Source organism: Enhydra lutris, unplaced genomic scaffold (genome assembly GCF_002288905.1).
Source record: "Enhydra lutris kenyoni isolate GAN:26980312 unplaced genomic scaffold, ASM228890v2 scaffoldscaffold52, whole genome shotgun sequence".
NCBI lineage: Eukaryota > Metazoa > Chordata > Mammalia > Carnivora > Mustelidae > Enhydra > Enhydra lutris.
This window is the reverse complement of record NW_019154136.1, coordinates 12,478,567-12,504,671: the sequence shown is the minus strand read 5'-3', so window position 1 is coordinate 12,504,671 and position 26,105 is coordinate 12,478,567. Positions and strand designations below refer to the sequence as shown.

The window sequence follows — 26,105 nt, the reverse complement described above, 5'->3', positions numbered from 1 at the left end:
TCCTGCTGCCACCAAGGATGGAGAGCTGCTGGGGCCTCTTCTGGGTCACGGTGCTGGGCTTCCTGGCGCATGTGCAAGGTAAGAGCCGACTCGGCCCCGAGGGAGAGCTGCCGTGGGTGCTGTCTGGTTCCTTCTCAAAACTCCTTCCTGAGCAGCTTCTGCTGAAAAACGGGGAGAAGTTGCCAGACGCGATTAGAGGAGACGGGACTGGTGGATTCTGAGAGGGCGGAGGGGAAAGCGGGCTGCTCTGGAGCCCAGAACCCGGACCCAGAACGGCAGAACGGAGGCCCACAGCGCTGGGAAGCAAGCCGCGTTCTCAGCCTTTCCGCTCTGCGTTTCCAACCCGGCGTCCTACTCCGTGATTTAAGCTCAATGCGGGGGCAGAGGGTCTTTTAAAGTCCTTGTTCCCGATGGAAAAGATTAGTTCGGCCAGTTTTCATCGGGTAAACCCAGAGCTGGCACGCGGGTTTGGATTCTGTGCTTCTTGGATAAAGGAGATCCTTCTTGGTTGCAAAAGAAAGTCATGGGAGTTGTTTATGCGGGGAGCTGCCACTGGAGATCGCGGCTGCGTCCCAGATGCAGGGAGGGGTGGGGAGGGGGTGTTTGTTTGTAGGAGGGCCGGGCAAGAGGCTCTCTGGGAACGGTTGGAACCCATGAGATACGGGACTGAAGCAGCCCCTCTGGTCATTTTCGTGGTCTCCTTGCAAGCATGGGGAGGCGGGTGGGATGGAGGGTTGGGACGTGTTGTAGGTTAGGAAGGCAGGATTGTGTTCCCACGTCCCTGTCGTGGTGCGTCCTGTTTTTCCTGTTCGGGGTGTGTCCAGGGACAGGGCGTAGGTTGTCTGGGGGCCTGTGGGAAGGTGAGGGTCAGCGGGCGATCTCACCCGGTGTGCGACACATTCAGGAGCTCCTCTGGGCAGGGACCAGCCAGTCCCCGTATTCATCCTACCAGGAGCTGGAGGGCAGATGCTGGTTTTAACACGGAGCTGCCCAGCTCCAGACCCAGCCCGACCTCTAGGAAAGCACGTCCCAGAGTTGATCTTGTCATTGTGTGGGGACACTGGGAGGCTCAGCGTACCCCTCGGGACAATGAGACCTGCACAGTGCCGTCCATCTGATGCTTCAGGAACGAGGGAGGCAAATTCCTTCAGGAGCCACTCGGTTCCTCGGGCATCGGTGGGAACGTCCGCTGGGTGTTTGGCGGGTGTGCTTGGCGAGGCCGCAGCCCTGGCCCACGGGTACCAAATTCCTTCCGTAACAGCCTCGTGTCCTGTTCCCCACGCATGCATCAGCCTCCCAGCGGATTCTCACGCAGCCCCATGATGGGGCCGTGCTTGCCACCGCCTTATAGATGGGTACACTGAGGCATGGGTTAGGGTTCCATCAGGGACCTCAGGTTCTGCCGTCGGGAAGCAGAAGTGGAAATGAAACTTGCCATGGCCAGCTTGTGGTTTGGGTCTGTCGAGAAAGAAGGAAGTACCTATCTTTATGCATGTTTCTCCCCTAAACATAGAGTATCTTGTATATATGTTATTATAATGTATTATTATCTTACTGTGCTGCACCCAGCTCTGCGGGGCGTTGTGGTTGGCTGATACGTGGAGAGTGGGATCCGTGCCCGAGGCAACAGGCCTGGCCACGCTGGGCCACGGGACTCCAGCCCACGCTGACTGCACCCCAGAACCAACCAAGAGTCTCCCTTAATTCTGCCTCGTTCCTCGTGGACCCTCAACTACGTTTGATCTAGCTGGTCTCTGGGTGTGAAGGCCAAGCCCCAGATGAGTCTCATTTAAGCTGAACCTGCCCAGCTATGTCGGGCAGTGGTTTTCCATCTTGTTGTGCAGAGTCATCTGGGAGGGAGCTGGATTAAAGATGCCAGGCCAGGTGCTGCCCCCTTGATATGCTCCTATGGTATGTGGGTGGGGCTTGGGACCTGTAGGTTCAGTGACGCCGTGCAGAGTCAGGGCTCCCTGGGACGGATGATGAGTAAGCACTGGGCCATCTGCTTTACCCTTGGGTGGAGACCCATGGATCCGTGGCACGAGGGGCCAGCTGCTCTGGGGCTCCCCATTCAGCGGTGCATCCACAGCCAGCATGGCCTGACCAGAAGGGACATCCCCCAGGCAGACATGCTGCAGCCCGCCATTCTCAATGAGGGCTGCTTTGTCCCCAGGGGACACTTGACAATATCTAGGGTCATGTTTGGTGGTCATGCCTGTCAGTGGGTCAGGTGGTGTCCTCAAACGGGTGGAGGCCAAGGAGGCCACCCCATGTCTGCTGCACGTGTCAGAAAGGGATCCAGCCCCAAACGTTGCTGGAGTTCAGGTTGAGAAATCTTATGTTAGCAGGAGAGTCTCCATCAGCCTGAGTCTGACGTATGGATCTAAGTATTATGCACCTAATGTCTGTCCACCTATACATACGTACATCTATCCATCCATGATTTATGTATCCATCCATCCATCCATTGACCTATCCATCCATTCATCATTTATGTTTCTATCCATCCATCTATCCATCTATCCATCCACTCATTTACTCATCCTTCCACCCACCCATCTATCCAACAAACCATCCACCTAGCTACCTATCCATCCATCCATCCACCCAACCATCCATCCATCCATCCATCCACCCAACCATCCATCCATCCATCCATCCACCCATCTATCCATCCATCATCCACCCACCCAACCATCCACCCATCCATCCATCCATCTATCCACCCACCTATGTACGTATCCATCCACTCATCTATCATCCATCCATCATTTATCTAACTATCCGTCCATCCACCTATCTATCTATGATCATTGTCCTTATCATCATTATAAATCTATAGACTCAAATAGACTGTAAGGAATTGCCCCACAGGGCAATGTGTGGCTGGCAAGTCCAAAACCTTCAGGGCAGTCTAGCAACTCAGCTAGGATACAACACTGCCATGTTGAGTCTGACTCCCTTCTTCTCCAGGAGACATTACTCATTGCGTTTAAGGCCTTCAACAGATGGAGGAGACCCACACATTACCAACAGTGATGTGTTTTCCCAATATGTGATTGCAGATGGCAGTCCCATTGACCGCATACCAGCGCAGTGACGTCTACACTAGCATTTGACCAAATATCTGAGCACTGAAGCCTGTCCTCATTGACACAAAATATGAAACTTTTGGGATGTTTTCATGTTTCTACTTCCACTGCTTGAGACACCAAGTTTGCAGGTTTTCTGGAGGGTTCCAATGTGCCTGTCCTCAGCCCCCTGGGTCTCCTGCAGCTCTGTCGTCAGAAATAACTCCTGTGTTTGTTTCTGGTGCTAGAGTGGAGTGGAGCGAGGTCTGTTAAATCTTTTAGCATCCCCGCTTTCCCTATGACCTTGAGCTACACCCTTGAAGAAGGTGTCCCTGTGGTGAGGACAGCTGCTGTAGAAATTGCCACATCCTTGAGAACCGAGGGGGCAAAGCTCGCAAAGCATTGTGCCTTCTGCTGTGAGTGTTCCGACGGCTTTCCCAGGCGACCTTGGAGCAAACCATTCTCAAGAGTTTTCCCAAAACATTTTCTTCTGATAGTTTGTTTTTATCCTTGTGGATCCCAATAAAATATGGTCTGGACAAATGGTGATCCCTGGGGGAGGTAGTTGGGGAACTTTGCTGGGTGGTGGTTATCAGGATTGGAGGGGGTGGGGTCAAGAGGCAGAATCTCCCACCCCACCATCCATTCCTGGAGCCCCACTCTGGATGCATTCCCGGATTTGTAGGTGGTCCTCCTGTGTCAGGAATTTGGTGAGCTCCTGCCTCTTACCCAGGTCACGAGGGAAGCATCTAGTGTCCCCACCCCAGATGATGTCAATCAGCCTCTCTCGTTTTCAAGGCCCCCAAAGCTAACTTCCCTCCTACTCATGGGAAGAAACAGCCTAGGGCTCTTCTTTGGCTCTTATTTTCTTGAAAGGGGTGACGATCTCTCAGATCCTGGGAGGTTCCGTGACCTGGATAGAGCTGGGAGGAAGGATGTCTACAGAGTATGGTCCCCGCGGCCAACAACTCCAACACCCCCTGGGAGCTGCTAAGAATGATAGTCTCAGCCTCGCCCAGACCTGCTGAACCAGAATCTGCTCGTAAGAGGATTATAGGCTGATACGCACGCCCAGGAGGGTCTGAGAGGCGTGGAGGCAGAAGTTCTGAGGCTGAGGAATGTACACGGCCTGTCCTCGTGCAGCTCCGCTGAAAATCTCCTTTCTTTCCCCCCTAGGACTGGGGCCACGTGAGGGCCTCCCGTCCATCCCAGCAGAAGTCTGTGGTGATTCTATGGTTTAAGTCTGTTACGGGTTGAACTGTGTCCCCTCAAAATTCATAGGATGCAGCCTTAAGCCCAAGATCTCAGAATGGGGCTGTATTTGAAGGTGGGGGTCTTGAGAGATGGGATTACAGTAAAATGAGGTCACTAGGGTGGCCCTGATCCCATAGGACTGGGGTCCTTCTAAGAAGAGGGGATGTGGACAAGCACAGAGGGGTGGCCCTGTGAGCACACAGGGTCTACACGCCCAGGAGGGAGGCCTCAGGAGGCATCAGCCTCCACCCTCCAGGACTGGATGGGAAGCCCACAGCCCGCAGCCTCAGTCTCCCCAAGGAGCTAGAGAGAAATGCAGCTCTCAGGCACACCCAGAGCTGTGGTAGCACAGGCTGTGTGTCACCCATGTCCTTGGAGGTCCATGTGCACGTGTCCCCCTGGGAAGGTCTAGGACACAGCCTCCAATATTGCCTTGTCAGACAGTCTGCATTTCACGACAGATGTCTTGCCTTTCATCACCAATGACCATCCCTTAGTCCCTTGTGACCAAGTACTTTCCGTTCCTGGGACTGTGCATGTTGTCAGGTTGGAGGGGTTTCATCCAGAGGGGACTTGGGGACGCTAGGAACCGGGACAACTGGTTAACCTTCCAGGAGACGTTCAACTGCCCTGAGCTGCAGGGTCAGAAGGGTGGGGTGGGGCTCCAGGGACCACCGTCTCATCTCCATAGAGGGTCTGCACTGCTGTCCCTGGACAGAGTCCCTCCTGGTGTCCCTCCACGGGCATGCAGCTATGCAGCCTGAGAACCCAGACCTCTTGTGTAACCCTTGCGGCTGCAGGAAAACAGAAACCTTGGAAGCACCCCGAAACTCTTACAGATTTAGGCACAGCTGTTCCAGAGGAAGAACGCAGAGCCCGGTGGCAATGCACCCCCCACCCACCTGGGCACCCCACCCTGGACTCCTTGTCACTGTCCGTGCAAACCTAATACACGCACTGTTAATTTTCCCTATCCTGGGGAAGAGCTCCAAAAATATGTGTTCTGTACATTAATATATATATTTTTAAGAATGGAGCCGAGTGAAAGGATTGGCCTCAGGCAAGTCAGGATTGGCTCTCTGCGCATCCCTGCTCCAGCGACATCCCCAGAGAGGGGCAGCATCAAGGAAGGGAACACGTCCCACAGACGGGAGCCTTGGGGAGGCAAGCATCGGGTGGCAACTGACCCTGAAGGCTGCTTGCAATTAGCCCCACAACTCGGGGAAATCAGTCAAATCCTATGTGAAGAAATGACGCATACATTCCTGGACCCGATGCAGATACAGTAGAGAGTCAGGATTTCTGTGGTTGCAGGGGGAGCTCGGACGTGGGCTTGGGCGTGGCTCCTGGCTCTCGTGGAGGTCGCTCGTGGCCGCGCGGGCAACGGGGACCCTCATGGCATTGGCATGCCGTGATGATTCTTCCAAGCACGGTCTTGCTGTTTGAGGATTCCGTGGGTCATGTGGAGTCGAGGGTCCATGTCGTAGCTGAGAAATTCAGGGCATGCAGAGGGTACTAGGGAGTGGTGGGAGTCTTGGGGGGGCAACAGGGGTTGGCGTTCTGATTTGGTTCCTGGCTCCTGGAGATGACCATTCTCCTCCAATTGTTACTCAAAAACCCAAACAGCTTTTTTTTTTTTTTTTTTTTTTTTTGGTGGAGGGAGGGGCTGCTGTGTATAACGCTGACCGTCAGCCTCCCACCAGCATGAGCCACCGTAAGCCCACATCCCCGGGATCCCAGCGGGATTGCCAGCATCACAACCCCAGGACACATGATGCTACTCTCCCCCCGGGTCCCGGATCCAGCACATGTGGGTTTGATTAAAAGTCCCCGAGCTTGCTAAGCAAAAGGAGAAAACAGATGAGAAACAGGTCTTGGGACATGAGTCACGTCATGTGCTCTGAGTGGAAAATAATGCCGATGGCCTCGTGAGCACCGTCCCTCTCTGGGTGTCTCTCCAGGAGCAGCCTCGTCAGCCCGAGTGAACTCCCAGCCCAGCTAGGATCTGAACTGCATGGGGACCCTTGCCACGCCATGGCCACAGTCGCCCCAGAGAGCGCTGGGTGCTTGGCCAGTTCCCCCTGCCTTGCAGGAGTGGACGCTCCCTCCACGGGCTCCTGATACTGGCCAGAGTCCACAACTGATGCAAGAGGTCCCGGGGACCCTCCCCTCCATGCATGCATGAGTTCTACTCACACACCAGCCTTGGTACGGCAAACCCCACATTTCCAGATGTGGCTGCCTCATGCCCGGTCCTCCTCTCCACCCACCAGAGCTCGGGATGCACGTGCATCTGGGCCACCGTGCTGGTGAGAAGGGAGGGGGCACAGAGTTGGGGAGGTTTGCAAAGGCACCGAGGGGGCGCCCTGGCCATTAATGCAGGCGGAGTTGTCTGTCAGGGATCCTACATCCCACGCATGGGGTTCCGGCCCCCTGGACGCAGGCATTCAGAGAGGCGGATCAGCGGTTGGGCTGGGCGGTCCGAGCAGATAACACAGAGGCCTTCGCTTATCTGGGACAACAGGCGTGGTAGAGGCCTTGAGAGCAGCTTGCTGGGCGCGGGGTTATTGTGGGGGTGCCTGGAACTTTGGGGACGAGGCCCCGGTACAGCAGGACCATGGTCATTCCTGAACATCAGCGCCTGCACCAGGGGGTTGCCCACGGGAGCTGCACAGAAGGGGGTGTGCGTCCCCAGCCGCCCTGCAAGGGGGTTGATGCGCAGCCCCGTGCGTCCACCCTGGACGAGGGCGGCCAGAGAGAGCCCCGGGGGCAGCCGATGGGGCCAGGCTATTCCTGCGCGAGCAACAGGCTTTGGCTGCTGCGAAGCAGACCCTGGTCAGGCAGACGCGCGCACGGAGGGACCCGCGCCTCCCACAGTGGGAAGCGGCGCCGTGCGATTGGCTCTGCAGGGGGGCACGTCCCCCGGGGCCTCCGATGTGGACTGCGGGGCCTGCTGCTGGGTGCACCGCGGCCTCCAGGCCCCTCAGAGGTGTGCGCTTGGCCAGCAAAGCTTGCTGCACGGGGATGCCACCCAGCGTCCAGGCGTCACCCTGTCCCCGATGCCCGGTCTCCTTTAAGGAGCGCGCGGCTGCGGCGGAGGCTGCCCGAGGGTCCAGCATGATTCTGTCTCTCCCTGTAAGGCCCCCGGAAACCGGCTCCTGGTCTGTGGTCATCGGGGGTCTGGGGAGGGGGCTGCAGACCAGCTACCGATGGGTCTCCTGTGCAGGCAGTGCAGTGTTCTGGACATGGAGGCCGGTGGTCACTCCCTCCCCGCACCCCAGAGGAACGCGCTCTATGCCGCCCAAATGTGCGCGTTTAATGGGCAAATTCTCTCCGTGTAGCTGTTTGGAAAAAAAAAAAAAAGAAAAAAAAAAAGTCGTCGCCCAAAAAGGGGACTCAAATGGGCCAGAAGTGGTAACATCCTCTGATCACGCTCTTGGAATTTTGGGAGCAGCGCAAGGGGCAAAGCCAAGCGGCAAGGAGAGTCTCCGTGAGCAGGAGAGGAGCTTGGGGCAGCTGGGGGCCACTCTCTGTGGATTTGAAAGATCTGGGGTTTTCTTTAGAGAAAATGCACATGGATAAGGGTCGCTGGGTGAAGGAACACAGAGAATTTCACAGTTTTGCCCGACGTGGAGCCCAGCACCAGCACCCTGGGATTGGAAAACACGGGAGCCCTCGTCCCGCAGGGCCCAGAGCTGGAGACCCCACACTCCCCGCCTCCCCCATGCACAATGACGCACCCGGAGCGTCTCCAAGGTGAAGCAGCGAAAAAGCAGAAACAGGGTCTTAGCTCCTGCCCAGATCCCAGATTCCTTTCACCGTTTCCCTGCAAGCCAGAAAGCTTCAGAACCGTCTGAGCTCCGGGAGGAGGGCCGGGTTCAGAGAGCTTTGCGAAGGCTTCCGGGGGAAGGTCCTGGAGAACGAGGGGTTGCTTTGTGGCCGGGCCGGGCGTGCACACCCGTGTGTCTGAGCACAGAAAGGAAAAGACCCCAGAAATCTGCCCATGCGTTTCCCGGGAACCCAGAAATGGGGCCCGGGACCAGCTCCTGGGGACGGATCTCACCAAATTCCGGCAGTGCTGGGACTCCCCACAGAGGTCAGGGAAGGCTTTGTTGTCAGGCCTAGTTTGCAAAGCGAAAGTAACACCCGAGCGCAAGGGGAGGCTTGGGCTCGGGGTTAAATAGCAGAAAACAGCTGGTTTTGTGTCCCTTTCACAGTCGGGGCAGGGACGTGTCCCAAACGGCGGCTTTGGGAGCAGAGGGACAAGCAGGGTGGAGCTGGCTGGTCCCGGTGGCAGTGTTGGGCCGTTGTAAATCTCTTTGTGCGGATCTGGCTGACTTTGTGGGGGCTGGGCTAACGGCGCTTGTTCCCCATTCAGCCCCGTGGACAATGTCCATTTCTCTCCCCAGAGGGGAGGGAACTTACCTTGTCTCAGACGTGCTGCTGTCTGACTACAGGGGTGTTTCGTTCTCGTCCGTCTTGTACCTCAACGGGCACCTTTGAAACAGCGCCCCCATCACCTCCTCCGGGAAGACCTCCAGGTGTGCTCACCTAAGAAGTGCATTGCCCGCTGCCTCTCTTTTCTCCCTTTCAGGGTGCTCATGCACCTGTCCCCCTGAAACAGCTGGGAGGCAGGGCTGACCGGGTTCACTGGCGCCCACCCAGCACCCAGCGGTGTTTGCACAGTGCACGGGAGCTCGGCGTGTTGGAAACACGCCCGTGGTCCGCTCGGGAGCTGGAAGGAGTTGAGATCCTGGGACGATGCCGTCCTCCTTGAAGAGAGCGATGACGTCAGGATCTCCCAGAAGACGCGTCTTGGGTGAAGGGCCTCGACTGCTGGGAAAGACAAGATACTCGTTGGACAACCCCACGGGGAGGTGGAGACGCTCTGACCGTCCGCTGAGCTCTCGCCGTGGGCTGACCTCTGCGCCGAGGCCCCTGTCTGATTAGCGTGGACGCACGGGGCAAGGGGACCCGCCAGCAGCCAGGAGCCTGGGCCCCTGACACCTCCCGTCTGCGCCACTTACGCCCTCTGTGTCCCTCACAGGTCAGCGTGACTTCGATTTGGCTGACGCTCTCGACGACCCCGGTGAGTGACTGTATTTCTTGGGGGCTTTGCTTCTGCAGCAGATTGGTGGTTGCTGGGGGATCTGGGGTCCCTTCCCCAGCGGGTTTACCATCGGCCTCCTTCGACGGGGCAGCTTGCTTTCCCCGGAAAGGGGGCATGGGGTTGGAGAGACCCCCACGCCCTGTCTTCACCACGTTTGAGCCCACCTGCCCATTCTTGCTGCCAGAAAGCTGACTATTTGGCTCCTGGACCATGTAGGAGGGTCTGGATTCCGGTGTAGCTGGGCAGCAGGCGTGTGCCAAGGTGGAGACTCTGTTTCCCCCGTGAGGCTGCACTGGGGTCCTCAGGCTGCAATGCTCCCGGTCTGCACCGCTGGGAGGTCAGGGTAGCCCTAGGGTGGATGGTTGCAGCCCCCACTCAAGGCGTTGGGTGGCATCTTCCAAAGGTGAGTCTGAACGGCAGGCACGAGGGGATGGAAAACACGGAGAAGGGGCACGTGGCTGTGGGAAGGGGTCAGGCTGTGGCTCATTGGAAGCAGCGCTGGCAGAGGACCCCGCTGTTCCCATCCTGGGGAGATGCTTACGACAAGGACACGCAGGGACTCGAATGTCCACACGTGCATGCTCGTGGACAGCCGTGCACGGGGGCAGCAGAGCCATTCACAGTGGCTGGAAGGTGTGCGACCACGGTCCGTGCACGGAAGGAATCTGGTGCGGCCCTGGAAAGGGAGGACCGCTGGCACCTGCCTGCTGATGGATGGACTGAGGACATGTGATGTGAACTGCAGAGGGGAGTTTGAGCACGTGGTCTCGTCTGCTTGGAAGCAGCCCAGCCACTGTGCACCGCGGCAGTCCCGTCCGTGCTCGCTCACCCTGTCCGTCCTCCCTCCTCTGAGCTCCTGTCCCCCTGGTCTGTGCATGCAGACCCCACTCCCAGGCTCACCCAGACTGTGCTTTGCACCCCTGAGCACTGCCCGCCCGATGTCCACGTCCCCAAAGGCTGGCCTCGTCGTCGTGCAATCGCCTGGGGGGCTGTGTGCATCCCTGTTAGACTCTCCCAGACACGTGGGCACTCAGCGTTTGTTGAATGAATAAACACACACGTGAAAGGAAGAGACAGAAGCCGCGTTGTGGGAGCAGAAAGCGTCTCTGTCTGCCTGTCTTTGCCTCCCCTGCCTCTGCCCGCCATAGATGTGGCCACTTTCCTGGTGGAAGGTGGCCACGGGCCCTGGAGGCTCTCGGCTAAGTCGGCCTTTGTGCAAAGTGTCTGTCCCTCACCTCCGGAAGGGCTTTGCTCTAAGCCTAAGGTGCATTCTGTCTACACCCCCTTCCCGAAATAACACGTGTTCGGAACACATCCTGTTCCCTGCCTTCAAGTTTTCACCTTTTGTGAGGGTGTGCACGGTTCCTTGTGGGGGCTCCGGCACATCCTCCAGGCTCACCGGGTTCGCTTCCCCTCTTTGTCCGCAGAGCCCACCAAGAAGCCGAACTCAGGTGAGTCGGAACGTGCAGCGTCCACGTGTCTCCAACGAGGCCAGCCGGCCAGTAGGAGCAGCACGGCTCATCGCGCCGACCCGCGTGTCCTACGGCTGCTCGGGGCACCAGTCTGGAACGTTCTCCCTATAAGAAAGAAAGAATGTGTGGTAGCTGGGACCTTTGGGGTTGGGGGCTAAGTAGATTCGGACGTGGGCAGAGGGACCGAGTCGTGTGTGTCGATTATGCCTCCATAATACAGACAGGATGTGTTTCAGACATTTTTTTATAATGTGATATATAATTAGATAGCACATAGGGATACGTGTGATATCCGTTCTTAAATTATATATAAAATAAATGATATGAAATAAATAATGATAAATGATATATAAAATACATGATATATAAAATACATGATAAATAATATACAAAATAAATGATATATATAAATTATATATAAAATAAGTGATATAAAATAGGTAATGGTAAATTATATATGAAATAAATGATATATAAAATAAATGATATGTAAAATAAATGATATATAAAATACATGATAAATTATATATAAAATAAATGGTACATAAAATAAATGATATAGTGTATAATAAAATAAAATATGGAATTATAACTATTCTGTAGCACACATACAGCACACATACCATAAATGATAGAGAGCACATAGATTATTAAATTATATATGATGGGCACCTGGGAGCCTGAGTCTCTTAACCTTTGAGTCTTTGTTTCGGCTCAGGTCATGATCTCAAGGTCATGGGGTCGACCCCACATTGGGCTGGATGTTCAGGGTGAAGACGGCTTCAGATTCTTTTCTGTCCCCCTTCTTCTCCCTCCCCTGCCCGCTCTCTCTCTCTCTCTCTCTCTCTAAAATAAATAAACAAATAAAGTGCTTTAAAACATAAAAAAATAAATTGTACATAAAATAACTAATATATTTATGTACCACATAATGAAATATAATAAATAATTATGCATATTAGGTAGTATATAATATAGCATATATGACATACATGCAAATTAAGTAATGTATTTATATAATATAACATATTGGAATTATATATAATATATATATCATGTAGCATATATCATATATGTAAAGCAAACAATATATTTATATTATATAGCATGTAATTATATATTACTACTATATATACTATATATATACACTACCTATATCACACACACAAAATACATGTATATTATTAAATCATGTATAGAATAATTAAATTATTAAATTATACATTATTAAATCATGTATAAAATAAGCATAAAACAAGTAATATATTTAATATATTTGTATAACATAATTTTAACATACATTTAACATACAGTTGTATATAATATATAATATAGCACATTTCATAATATCATATATATTATACATAAGTAAATACTATAGTTAAAATTAAAAAGAGAGAGAGATAACCAACAACCAGGAGAAGACCATGTTTAATAAGAAAGCATCGACATCAATTTAAAAATACACCAGGAGAATTTCTCTGCCTTTTTTGGCTTTTTTGTTTGTTTGTTTGCACGCTGATCCTTACCATTAGGCCGGCACCTGTCGGCAGCCTGGAACTCTGGCACCATCTTCACCATAGAAGCGAGCTTCTAGGGAACAGCGTGTGTGTGTGTGCGTGCGTGCGTGTGTGTGTGTGTGTACACGCACCCTTGTGTGTTTTTCCCTTTAAGTTGTAGTTTTCAGATTTTACGTCTGCCGACTCAGTCGTGTCCAGCGGGTCCGTGGCCCTCTGTGACACCGTGAGCAGCAAATGTGAATAAGATAGAAAATCGGTACTTGCACGACGTCCTTGTTGTATAGGCTGCTCGTGAAGGAGGCTGTTTCTCTGCACTGAAAATGCAATGTCGTTTCCCCCGCAGATCTCTACCCAAGGCCGAAACCGCCGTACCACCCGCAGCCCGGGATGCCGGACGACGGTGGAAGTAAGCGTTCTCAGCCCTCAGGCTCCCTTCCAGCCTGGTTTTGTGATGCCTGCCTTGTCTTAACGGGGATGGGGGTCATCAGGCTGGTTTTGGAATAAGGAGCAGCTCCCTCAGCAGGAAACGGAGTCGCACTCCTAAGCGGGAGGGGGCCGGAAGGTCAAACCAACATCACTCATTTTATTTCCCCTTACTCTGAGCTCTGGAAAATACCACGTGCTCAGACGGTCTTGTATGTTCTCGTGATGGTTTTTAGTGATGCTGAGGACAAGTTCCTTTCCCGCTCGTTTGCAGGCTCCATATTATCTCCTACTCATAAATCCCCCCTGTGTGCGCCGTGCATTACAAGTCATTGACCCTCCGTGTCTCCTTGGCTTCAAAAACCTGGTAGACCCAGTTCCCATAGATTTCCTAAAAAATAAATAATTAAATAAAATAAAAGGAAACATTGTCAGTCAAGTCCCTGGTGATCCAATAGCACCCAAAACCTAAAACCCGACCACGTAGAACCACGTGAGGCTGGGCTACGTCAAGGGCCTCCTGAAGTGTTCCTCACATCCCCATGCTCCTTTCCGACAGATATCTACCCAAAGCTGAGGCCACACCCTCGCCCTCAGCCCGGCGGTTCTGACGGCGGCGGAGGTAAGTGTATTAATCCTGGATTTAGAAATGTTGGGAATGGATGCACCATCCATATTGACCCACTTGAAATTCTGTCCTCCGTGGTGAAGTGACAATGGTTTTCGAATGCCCAGCAGTTGCTTTACTAGCAGTCTGCTCCCATGTTGGGGACAGAAGACCCAGCCCCCTAAATCTCTCCATCAGAGTGCACACGCTCAACTCGGTTGGCTGGAATGGTCTACACAATCCCCCGTACCCTTCCCAAATCCCTGGCCGGGGCATTCTGTCTCCTCCATGGTGTTCATGAGGGGTCATGATGGACACTGGTCTCAGCTCATGGATGTTTCTGGAGATGCCCACTTGAAGCAAAATTAATGGGAAATCATGAGCTCTCCAGAGCCTCATAATAGCCTCTTGAAGATGCCGCCATGTCTTTGGTGGCTGGCCCTTATTGGATGGCAGAACAGGTTTCCGGAAGCTCCTTTCCCAGCGGTCCCCACAGCTCTGGGCAGGCGTCCCTGATGGAGCAACTCTTCCTGAGAGAAATTGGACAGTTTAATCCAACCCCAGGATGGACAGCCAGGCTTCTCTATGGGGGTTTCTAAGAGATAGGACAGGGACCAACTATGGTCTCATTAATAGAGGGAAGGGGAAAGAGATGCAGGGTGACTACAGATGGTCTCCCAAACCCTGAGTAGGTCCCCTTGGAGGTCATCTGGGCTCCAAGTAGCTCAGTCCTATACACACGCCCTGGGAGGGCAGGGGGCATTGGAACTCTGTGGGGGAGAGAAGGTTGTTTGGAGAGATGGGCGGGTCATGCAGACAGATTTTGCTAAAGGATGCTTAGGGCATCCCAAACCCCTCTACGTGCATCTCTGGGGCCTTGTCTTGGCTCTTGGGGACAAAACGTGCAGGTTTCAGCCATCTGGGAGCAGTAAACAGGTATATGCCTTCTGTGGGGTTTGCCAAGCAGGCAGACTCCTTCCGTAGGGTTCTCCAAGCAGGTAGATGCCTTCCATACTGTTTTCCAAGCAGGTGGATGCCTTCTGTAGAGTTTTTCAAGAAGGTGGATGTCTTCTGTTGGGCTTTCCAAGCAGGCAGATGTCTTCTGTGGAGTTTGCCAAGCAGGCAGACTCCTTCTGTAGGGTTTTCCAAGCAGGTAGATGCCTTCTGTTGGGTTTTCCAAGCAGGTGGATGCCTTCTGTAGAGTTTTCCAAGTAGGTGGATGCCTTCTGTTGGGTTTTCCAAGCAGGTGGATACCTTCTGTGGGGTTTTCCAAACAGATGAACTCCTTCTGTAGGGTTTTCCAAGCAAGTAGATGCCTTCTGTGGTGTTTTCCAAGAAGGTGGATGCCTTCTGTAGGGTTTTCCAAGCAGGTGGACACTTTCTGTAGGATTTTCCATTGCGTGCACATTTTCCAGCGCTGAACTTAGCGGTGCGCATTTTCATGGCATTAGCAACCGGCCAGCTCAGATGTGAGGGCTGGGGTCTCCAAAGGGACCTGTGTCCCTGTGGGTGCATAGGAGGCAGCTGGAAGGTGGGCAGGCTGTGGCTTGTGGCCAGAGCCATTAGACAAGATACACAGTTTCCTTTCTGGATGGTGATCATTGGCCATGGGAACTGCTGCTGCCTCCTGACACCCCCTTAGCACCCCCTATCCTAGGGCAACACATCCTGCAGCTGGGCTCTGGAGATAGGTTGGCCCCCACCTCTCAAGGCCCCGAGGTTTCTTCTGATTGCAAACACGGGATGTCCCCGCAATGGCCCCCGCGGACAGGTCAGGCCCTCTCACCAGCCTTCATATATCGGCATCCCCAGAAAAGGGTCAGGACTTTTGGTGCCTGGAAAATGTTAACAAAGGGAATCACTGAACCCAAGAGGGACCTCTGGGGACCCAAGTGCACATTAAATTTCTTTCTATTTTGACCAAAAAATTCCCCAAAAAAGCTGGCTCCCGATATAAGCAACTTTATTCAGAAAAGGGCAGGGAAATTCTGGGGAGCACGCATCACCATGCTCCTGTTTCCCAAAAATAGCACCGGATCTCACAGGGTAAGGGCTCAGTCCAAGGACACTGTCCCCGGTTGAGACGATACTTGGCAAATGCAGGTTGAGCTTCTGAACATCTGGCTGTAGATTGGAGGTTCTCAGAACCCTCTCTCTGGGTTCCATTAATTTGCTAGAGTGGCTTACACAGGTGCTGGTTTACCATATGGTAAATTTGATGAAAGACATGCACAAGCTGTTGGGTTAACAGGTTCATGGGATGAGGTCTGGAGGGGTCCGGATGGGAGCTTGTGTTCCCCATGGAGCGACAGGGGAAGCATCTCCCCTTCAGCATGACCTCGACTCTCACTGAACCCAGTCCTTTTGGGTGTTAGGCAGGCTTCGATCACGTTAGCATGATTGATTAAATCATGGGTCATTGGGATTAACTCATCTTGTGGTGTCTTTCCCATCCCCAGAGGTCACACGTGGCTTGATGGCCATTTGTGACCCGCTCATCATGGGGGCGCTTGGTTTCCCCGGCAACCAGCACCCATCTTTACGGGCTTTTCAGAAACACCTTCATTTACGTCAGCTCAGGTCTGTTTGGAAATTCCAAGTTTTTCAGTAGCTTCCGCTTGCGAAGAGGAGTGCCAAAGTGTGTACGTGAGCACATGCTGTGTGCGGAGGCTGGTTCTACAGCAGTCACCAAGCGGCATGGTTGTGGGGCAGGAACGAATGTGGGACAGTGTGGAAGCTCCGGGGTCCCAGCCAGGGTCAAGGTGGTCTTAGCGCAGGGCCTGAGACTGGAATGGAAGCCTGCATTCAGTGCAGAGGGCATGTGCAAAGGCCCTGGGGTCTGGGGGTCTGAAAGGTGATGGATCACTGTCTTCCTCTGCGTTCTGTATCTCCCTTCAGCTCTCAGAGCATAAGGGGCCCATCCATGCACTTACCCTCCCCAGGCTGCTGGACCACCCGTACGCTCGTCCCACAGGAAGGATGTCATCCCACCTGGATGGCACTGGGGACACCTGCAGTTTGGTGCCAGTGTCCTGGCTTCATGGAAGGGGTCGGCCCCGCTCTCCATAAGCTGCGCGTGGGCTGGGGTTGACTGAGCGCTGTCTGCACGGGCTCTGAGGGTTGGTCTGTGTTTCACTCCACAGGTTACTTTGGCAACACCGACCGGGATGACGGCCGCTACCCGCCCAGACCCAAGCCGCCCGCAGGTATGCCCATGACTTCCCTCACTAGACTGGGGCATGGCACAGAGGCCTAAGTGCAGAGCTGGCCTCGAGTGGAGGACGGGGTGTACGGGGTGTCCGCATCCCGTGCCTTATTGGATGGCGTGCTCCGCGCACCTGTCCCCTCTGGAGGTTGGTGCTATGGGCGACACTGGCCGTGGGGCCAATTGGACTTCCAAGTGGTGGCCGTGTCTGTGTACACGTGTGTGCGTGTGTATGTGTGTACCCACGTGTGCATTCCTTTATAGTCTGCACACAGCTGTGCACGTGCCTTTCTGCCGCCACGTCTGTCCATATGGGTATCCTGCAAGGCGTATGGGTTTACAGACACGTAGCTCTGCAAGGATCTCCACATTCACGCACGATCTCTTTAGAGACATTTACAAGTGCATCTGTCTGTACGCATGTCTCTGTGCAAATTTACTTATGTTGTATCTTTTATATACATTTATAGAAACATCTTTGCATGCGTATGTCTCTGTATATCTTCACTTAGGTATGTATGCCTTATATGTGTGTGTACATATCTACGTATCTCCATATTCATGTACGATACCCTTATCGACATTTGCACATGCACCTGTCTATATACAGGTCTCTCTCTAGATTTACTTACGCACGTATCCATTATATACACTTACAGAAACATCTCTGCATACAATGTTTCTGTATATCTTATATACATATGCCTCTATATACAATTATATAAAGACCTTTGTATACATACGTCTGTATATATCCGGATGCATATATCCGTTGTATATGGGAATGCGTAGTTATGTCTTTAGATTCATGTACAGATCCCTTTATAGACATTTCCAAATGCACCTGTCTGTACACGTCTCTGCACATCGTGGCTTATCATGTATCCCTTAGTCACATGCATAGAAACATCTTTGTATGCACATGTCTCTATCTTGTCGTAGGAATATATCCCTTAATATTCATGTACAGATCGCTTTATAGACATTACATATGGTCCTTTATGTACACATATCTCTATATATCTTTTTAAAAAATATTTTATTTATTTATTTGACAGAGAGAGATCACAAGTAGGCAGAGAGGCAGGCAGAGAGAGAGAGAAGGGAAGCAGGCTCCCCGCTGCCCAGAGAGCCCGATGCGGGGCTTGATCCCAGGACCCCGGGATCATGACCTGAGCCAAAGGCAGAAGCTTTAACCCACTGAGCCACCCAGGTGCCCCTATTCTACTTCTGCATATGTATGTGGGTATATCCATCTTCATGTGTATTCATATACTTTGACACGTACGTGTGTATATTTTTATGTGTGTTTCTATGATGATCGCTGTCCTTTTACATCCCTAAATACACATTTATGGTGCACGTGTGTGCATAGAGTCATGTTTCCAGATTTACGCTGATGCACACGTACACAGGTGTGTGTAAAGGTTTAGTGGGACAGATGTTCTATCATGGGACTGGGGACACCTGCAGAGAATTTTTCATACATAAACCAACGTGCAGACAGTCGGGACAGAGCCCTCTGCAGGCCCAGGCTCCAGGCTGGACTGCGTGAGGCTCTGTGTCAGGTACGCAGGGTTTCTCCTCTCTTCTGTCATGCGTGACGTGTTTCGGAAGAGGTGAGGACTCGGCCCCGATACCTGGCCAAGAGGCACCTGTGTGGTCTGCACACGCGGAGTATATGTGCCGCTTCTCTCGGTCATGCTCAGCACTGGGAACAAACAGCTTTGCCTTTGAGGTTGTGACGGTCATGACCAGCCACCATAAAAATGCCTGGTCCGTAAGAAAGGACGTGCATGATAGGGTTTGCCCGCCCAGTGTGCCCGTGTCATACAGGTGCTTCTGGGTCATGGTGACCAGTCCTGCTTGGATCTCTGTGCAGGAGAAGGACACATCTGCATTCCCATAAGGCTCTCAGGGTTCACGTGTGCTCTCTGAAGGCACTGAGCCTGCCATAAGGGTCTGTCTTGGCGCGCGTTGTCCTTCCAGAAAGCTGTGACTTGAGGGAGGCAGCCTTGGACATGCTTTGGTGGTCCCCACTCTTTGCCACCCTGTGGAGCTCTCTTAGGGCTGGGTCGTGGGCATGGCTTTGGGGCCATCACCAGGAACCCCGTGGTTCCCAGCAGAGCATCCCTGACGTGAACCTTCTCTCCTGCAGGAGGAGGTGGGAGCTACTACCCCAGCAACGACGGGTCTGGAAACACGCACGGTACGCCCGGCCCCCGGCCCCTGGTGCATGGTGGGGTGGGGGTCATCTCTGCAGGGCTCCCCCTTGCATGCTCATCTCAGCTTCTTCCTGGGGTCTCGGACGTTGGTGCTCTGTCTGCTGGCGTCCACCTCTCCGAGCTGACCCTCTGATTGGCTGCGTCCTGCTCTCCAGGGGCCCCGGCGTCTGGGTTAGTGGGAAACAGAGCAACGGGCAGCGGCACTTGCAGGGGGGACAACATTCAGCGCATCGGGGACTTTTTGGAGGCGGCTGACTTACCCCAACGGAAAACACTTCACGGGGGCCGACTCTGCCAAAAAGGAAAAGTCCGCAGGAGCGATTCATGGGTTCTTGTCTGCACTGAGCTGTTTGCCCTCAGATTGGCAGATCTCAAAGCCCTCGGACGCTCCCTGCTTCCATAAGGGAGAAGACCAAGAACAAAACATCATCACTGGGACAATGAAATGCTACGGATTGATTTTTTTTTTTAATTGAGATACAACAGACACATAACATTGTATCCAGTCTAGGTGTACACCATAGTGATTCGACATTAATTATATGTCGCAGCTCTAAGTCTGGGGAACCACTGTCCGCACACATAGTTACAAATTTTATTTTTTGTGGGTCCGTGGGCACACACAGTTACAAATTTTATTTTTGTTTAATTTTTAAAATATTTATTTATTTGAGAGAAAACAGGAGAGCACAAGCAGGGGAAGCAGCAGAGGGAGAAGCAGGCTCCCAGCTGAGCAGGGAGCCCGATGTGGGGCTCGATCCCAGGACCCTGAGATCAGGACCTGAGCTGAAGGCAGAGGCTTCAACCCACTGAGCCACCCAGGCATCCCAAGAGGTGTCTGTTTTAAACTCAGTGTGCCAATGTGATGCCCCCATCATCCTCTTTCCCTGCAAATGCTGGGACTAAAGCTTATCCAGTATTTTGATAAACAGGCATGGGGAACACTGTAGGGTCAGATGATGCCCCACATCCCTCCAGGCCAGGGAGGTTTCCTGATCTGGGAATGTGTTTACCCCATGCACGCATCTCTGGAGGTTCTCCCTCCTGGAGGGTCCTTTCCAGAGCCTGCTGTTTTGTTCTTTGCTGGATTCATAAGCAGGAAACCCAGGACTTGTCTAGCAGTGCTCCTGGGAGCCCTAAGAATACCTACATTTTTCCCCCAGGAAATGAGCCAGGACTCTGATCCCATGTCACTATTTCTTGGGGAACGATCTCTCTCCAAATGCAGAAAAACCATCCAGCCCTGTCTGTGCCTGGACCCCTGTTCTGTGGCGCTGAGATGCACCAGGCTGAGTCAGCTCTCAGATTAGTACCGAGGACTGGGTTCATGTAGCAGGTGACCATGTCACCCAGCTTCTCCCTGGAGGTGGCGGAATGTACTGGGCACACCCCTTCCTCTTGCAGAAAGGACACCAAGCCTAACAGATTAGTGACCTCATCCTAGTGACCTCATTTTACCTTAATTTTGAACTTTGTTACTCTTAAAGACCCCACCTCCAAGCACAGTCCCGTCCTGAGGTCCCGGGGAGCTAGGCGTTCAACATATAAATTTTGGGGAGGGGGACACGGCTCAACCTGTTACCCCCATCACCCATTCGGAAGAGGCAGTCCCTCGAATGACCCATCCGTGTTGAAACGGCACCGGCAGCAACGCTCCCGCTTCCAAGTTAACAAAATTGGCATCAAGCATCTCGTTTGTCATCTGATACCTTTGTTGAGGAATGGGTCTCCAGACGTGAGAAGAAGGTGCCAGAGATCTTTCTGTTTCAATGGCCAGGATGACTATGGTCTGTCCCACGGCACGCCCCGGGCTGGCCTCCTGGAAAGCGTGTTTGCACGGGAGCTCAGGCCAGCCCCCGGTCTTGGGGCGCGAGCATGGTGTGTGCCCCATTTGCCACAGGTTCCAGAGGGCGTCCGGGGAAGCCATTGCATCCTGCAGGCTGACCTCAGCTGCTGCTCCCTGTGTGTCAGTGGCCGCTCCGTGGTGACTGTGCTCCTTCCCTTTGCACGGGGAGGCTGGCCTGGAAGTTCCGCTTGTGCTGGTTTTCTGAGGGGTATCGCCAAATGTTCTGGAGGGTTCTCTTCCGTTTCACGTGCTCTTTCTGTCCTGCAGGAGGAGGGCGCTCTAGACCCAACTCGTACGGAAATAATTATGGTAAAGGAATTATTTCTAACGAGCTGCGTGCGGAGAAACTGTCCTTGGGGAGAACTAACACCCCACCCCGTCTGGGCGCTGGCGGGAAGCTTCTGCTGTTGTCTCCGGCGTGGAAATGAACGGACCCTCTGGGTCTGGTTCGCGTCCACACCTTTGCATGCTGTGAAACCTTACTTTCTTACCAGGGAGTAAGTAAGCGCTGCTTGCAACTGAAATATGTGTGTGTGTGCACGCGTGCATTCGTGCTCCCCTGTGCGCAAACATGTGTGCCTGTGTGTGTGTGCGCGTGCAAATGGGTGCGTGCCAGGGTAGACATTTATGGGTGCATGTGTGCATCGTCTGTCCATGCACGCGTGTGCGTTCCTGTGCATGTGGCTGCGCACACGTGTCTACTTGGTAACGCACACGGGCATGTTTCCTCGTGTGCACATGTGTGTGTCTATGCGTGTCTGTGCATATGGATTTGCATGAAGATGTGTGTCTCTCTGTGTGCACTGTGTGTGCGTGTGCAGGTGGATGTGAGCACGTTTGTATATGTGGGGCTTGTGTGTGCCTGCAGGTGTGTTCGCATGTGGTGTGCCTGCAGGTGTGTTCGCATGTGGTGTGCCTGCGTGGAGGTGTGCACGCCCCCGGGGGTGGGAGGCGTCCGCGTGGGTGGTGCCGTGTGCACGAGTGGCAGTGTGCATGTACGCATGATTCCATGTGTGCACAAGCATGAATGCGAGTGCGCGCTCGTGCGTGTGGGTGGAGAGGCGAGCATGGATGAAGGGGCACGCGTGGGTGGAGGTGTGCGTGTACGCGCCTGTTCAGGTGTGCACATGCATGAATGTGAGTGTGTGCTTGTGCGCATGGGTGGCGGCGCGCGTGTATGCACCCGTTCGCGAACGCACGAGCATGACTGTGGCTGCGTGCACGTGCGCGGTGCGCCTGCAAACGTGTGCGCATATCCCGTGCCCCCCGGGAGTGAAAAATGCATTGCCTCGTCCCTACCTTGCCCCCCGGCACTCCTCACCTTGGATGTAGCCCCGGCCAACCCCTCCTGAGGCTGTGTCCGCCCCCTCCTCCAGGAGAAGGTAAGCTCCCCGCAGGCACTCGGAGATCCCCTTCCGTCTGCGGCGCTTCCCGTTGCTTCTAGCTGCCTGCCCAGCCTCTCCGCGGCGCCTGGCGGTGGAAACTCTGCTGGGCAAACCCATGACCGTGTGCCTTCCCCTTTACAGGCGGAGACGGATACTCGACCTCCGGGAACCCACAGGGTAATGGCTCCGTGCAACCCCCGTCTTTAATAAAAACATGCTTTGGGCGGGCCCACAGGGGTTTTCATGGACCAGTGGCTCTTCGGTTGGGAAACTCCTGAGCAACGCGGTCTGCTTCTCTGGGCGGCTCAGGTCCCTGGGGACTCAGAGAAGGAGAGAGGAGGGTGGGTTTCGGGCTGGAGGATGCCTCAAGGCTCTGGGCGCAGGGTGGAGTTGGTGGACCTGTCCTCGCGCCACCGAGGGCTCCCATGACTTTGAGCAAGCGCACGAACAGGAAACCAAGAAGGGGAATGGGCCGTTGGTGTGGACATTCCGCCCTCAGGAAGCGCCCTACAAATGCACTGCCCGCCCCAGAGCAGGTCAGGCAAGGCACGGGTGGAGGCCAGAAGGCCCACGCTGGTCACACCTTGCTTCAAGAATGCAGCCTCTTAGCCATCTAGGGTTCGCGTTGAGGCTGAATGCGCTCCCCACCTCAACGCCCGGCTTCTGTGTGTCGTAGATGCTCAGGGAGAAGGACGCGTGGACGCGCTTTCCAGCCCCCGCGCCCCGGTGCGCATGCACGGCCTCCGGGTAGCTTCTTGCTGCCTGGCTGTGTTGGGTGTCGGGAGGACATCCATCCATTCTGTTCTCCTCTCGCACCCAAGCTGGGGCTCTGGAGGGGCAAACCCCAAGAGAGAAATCAAGGCGGCGCACAGGCAGTTGCATGGAACGTATGGGGTCCTGCGTCGAGACAGGGAGACCGATGCCAGACTGGGGTGGGGAGGGGGCAGAGGCTTAATCACTTAGCCACTGAGCCACCCAAGCACCCCTCTTTGTCTTTATTTTTATACTTATGTTCCCCTCCCCCACCCCCGGCCCCGTGCATTTAAGGTCGGGAAGACCCCGAGCTGAGATTATGGGATAATTTGCAATGCTCGCCGCCCTCGGTCGCTGTGTGTTTTCTGAGCCCCCGTTTGGTGTCTCCATCCCGCAGGTAACACGGTAGCGAAAATCGTGTCTCCCGTCGTGTCCGTGCTGGTGGTCACGCTGGTGGGTGCCGCGGCCGGTTACTGCCAACGCAACCGAATGAGGAACTGTTTGAGGACAAATGGCAAGTTTCGGGCTCTGTGCAGATACCTCCTGGAGCCTGTCGCTGGGCTGGGTTCTTTCTGGGTTCGCCCCATAGAGCAGTGTCACCTAAGGATATGGTGTTAAATTGGGTCTTCAAGGGGGAATCCTTTTCCTTTCATTATTATTTTTTTTAAGCAGCTCTGGGATTGGCAAGAGTGGGTGTTTCTGCCAGTCTCTCACGTAGACTGAAATGTTATCGGGGTTGCCATCAGCTGGGCTGACACCGTTTCTCTTGATCCTAAGGGACTCGGGAAATGGTTCGGTTGCACCTGCCGTGTTTGTGTTTCTCTCCAAAAACAAAAGTATGGATGGATAGACTTGGAAGGCTTTCTGTTGAATTCCCGCAAAATTTCCCCCGGGAAATGGGTGGGGGGCCCCTGTGGCTTTCTAGTTCAGGATCTTTTTGGGGGGTGGGATGCAGGATCCTAGGTTTGGAGAATCACACCTCCTTAGGGGGCGAAGGTGGCAGGTCCTGGGCTGAAGACCTGTTTGCAGGGAGGGTCCAGGGACAGAGAGGGGGTTGTAGGGGACAGACACGAGCTGAGGGAGTGTTGAGCTGTGGTCCCCACAGCAGGCAGCCAGGGAGGACTCCATCTGGGGTGTGTGGGGTGCACTCACCCGGTCTCCTTTGTATCCCTAAGGAAGCCTGCAGAAGGGTGTTTGAGGGAGGCTTGAAAATCCCCAAACCTGCTCAGGGCCTCCCTCTGCTGGCGGACGGGCAGTACTGACCAAATGCAGACACTGGGGAGCTCGGGTCTACACCACACCCGCCCCCCACTCCCCACCCTACTCCCCACCCCAAAAAGCCTGGGGGGGAAACTGAGCCTCTGAAAAACCCCTCAGATGTCTGGGCAGTCGTGGATCATCACAGACACATGGCAGATGCGTGACTTTGGATTCCTCCTTCCACACGGATACGCGGGCATTTCGGAACCCGTCAGTGTAGACCTGAATTGGGTTGTTCTTTTGTTTGTTTGTTTGTTTGTTTGTTTTTGGTTTGTTTGTTTTGTGTTGTTTTTCGGTAGGGATCATGGCCTCCCTGTGTATCAGACGGTGCCCTTTTTTGTTTTTGTTTTTTTTTTCTTGTTGTTTTGTTTTGTTTTCCCATCTGGATGCTCTCTTTGCTTCTTTGGAGACTAGAGAAACATCCCGACTAGTTTTTCAGTGACTCTTGTTTTTTTTTTTTTTTTTTTAAGAGTTTATTTATTTATTTGAGAGAGGACAAGAGAGAGCCAGCAGGAGCCGGGGGACGTGCAGGGGGGAGGGAGAAGCAGGCTCCCCACGAGCAAGGAGCCCCATGAGATGAGGGACTCAGTTCCAAGACCTTGAGATGATGACCTGAGTGTTCACTGACGGAGCCCTCAGACGTCCCCTCCACTACCTCTTCTTCAGGGATCATGTCCCTGGGTCCCACGGACATCACGTTTGCCTGCCCGTCTGTTAAAACTAGAGTCCTTAGACCCCAGTCAGGTACACCTACTGTCACAGGACGAGGGGACCCTGCGAAGACGGGCAGGACTCCTGCCGGGGCTACCTGGTCTTGCCAGCTGCCAGGCCTGCAAACCGTCCAGCACAGATGACCCGTGGTGGTTCCATTTAGGCTTTCGTCCAAGACGTGGATGTGGGGGATGGTCTCAGCCTTACAGAGGGCTTGACTCTACCCCCTCACACCGACTTTGCCCAGCTGGGCCATTGCGTCCGGGAGGTCCCCTGTTGGCTGAAAGACGGGTGACACTCTGTCTTGGCAAGTTGGAGGGGAATGCGTTGCAGTGCGCAACCTGTGGAACTGGACATGTGCAACAGCCCCACTTTGAAGCTGCCACACCTTCTGGGGACACACTTCTGGGGCCACATACAGGGCGACAGGTGGACTGTTTGAGCATGACGCTTTGGCTTTATTTGCTCGACTGCAAGTAATAAAAGCTCCTGCTTCTGAGGTTCTGAAGGTTAATGGAGCCCCAGCCATAAATGGGGGTTTGTGCAAAAATTAGCTGTTTCCCAAAAAGACATAGTTGGTCAATTCACCCTCGGTATGACATGCTGTTCCCCATCTTCCCTTCCAGAACCAGCACACGTGTGAGGGTTTGGAGACCCAGCGGTCGCTTGGGAAGATGCTTGGTGTAGACAGGAATGCCGTTGGCCGCTCCTGGGACACTTCCTTTCGTCGTCGACGTCACCCGCCGCACTGACGTGACTTCGGTTTGGCCCAGAAAGCATCCCCAGTCCGCAGGACACGGTGCATTCATGAGCATGACTGGGTTCCTCCTCGGGTCGAACAAAGATTCTTCCTTCCTCTGATGGTTTGATCGCGCCTGTGGATAGATGCCGTCTCTGGCTTGGGTTCCCAGCGCTACCTCGGCCTGCAGGACGTGCATGTGGGTGACCCATGTGTGTCTCCCCAAAGCACAGTGCAGGTCCCAGGACACGGGTGCTGTCTTCTTCTGGGGTATCAGGAACACCACTGGGGGTGGGGGGATGGTTTCCAGGAAGCTCTGGGGGGAAGCTTGGCCCAGGCTGAGTCTCTATCCGAGGGCCGGCGCCCGCCGGTGCCCGCCGGTCTGGCTCTTGTGGGATGCGGGATTCTCAGCCCTGGGGACGGCTTCGACCAACCCTCCCTCCCCTGCCCGTAACCTGCACACACCGAGGTTGGGTTTTGGGATTGTACATGCACAGTTGCTCGAGTGCAAGCCGTCTCGGGGG

The 26,105-nt window shown here is 53.9% G+C and overlaps 1 protein-coding gene across 2 annotated transcripts; it reads left to right on the top strand.

Moving 5' to 3' along the window:
* On the top strand, positions 1 to 26,105 carry LOC111157161 (Xg blood group). Of its 2 annotated transcripts, XM_022518431.1 has the most exons (11): positions 1 to 78; positions 9,373 to 9,414; positions 10,863 to 10,886; positions 12,771 to 12,833; positions 13,410 to 13,472; positions 16,601 to 16,663; positions 18,821 to 18,871; positions 21,001 to 21,042; positions 22,260 to 22,295; positions 23,269 to 23,385; positions 25,469 to 26,105. In XM_022518431.1, exons 1-11 carry the CDS (start codon positions 18 to 20, stop codon positions 25,483 to 25,485), a joined length of 579 nt encoding a protein of 192 aa, XP_022374139.1. In that variant the 5' UTR covers positions 1 to 17; the 3' UTR covers positions 25,486 to 26,105. The 2 variants fall into 2 exon arrangements, with proteins under 2 accessions (XP_022374139.1, XP_022374140.1); XM_022518432.1 differs by lacking the exon at positions 21,001 to 21,042.

Bases quoted from the DNA above. Each gene is read 5' to 3' on its own strand.
- LOC111157161 (XM_022518431.1), top strand. From the start codon at position 18: ATGGAGAGCTGCTGGGGCCTCTTCTGGGTCACGGTGCTGGGCTTCCTG. The intron at 10,887-12,770 runs GTGAGTCGGAAC...TTTCCCCCGCAG, and splicing joins CACCAAGAAGCCGAACTCAG to ATCTCTACCCAAGGCCGAAA. The intron at 22,296-23,268 runs GTAATGGCTCCG...TCCATCCCGCAG, and splicing joins GACCTCCGGGAACCCACAGG to GTAACACGGTAGCGAAAATC.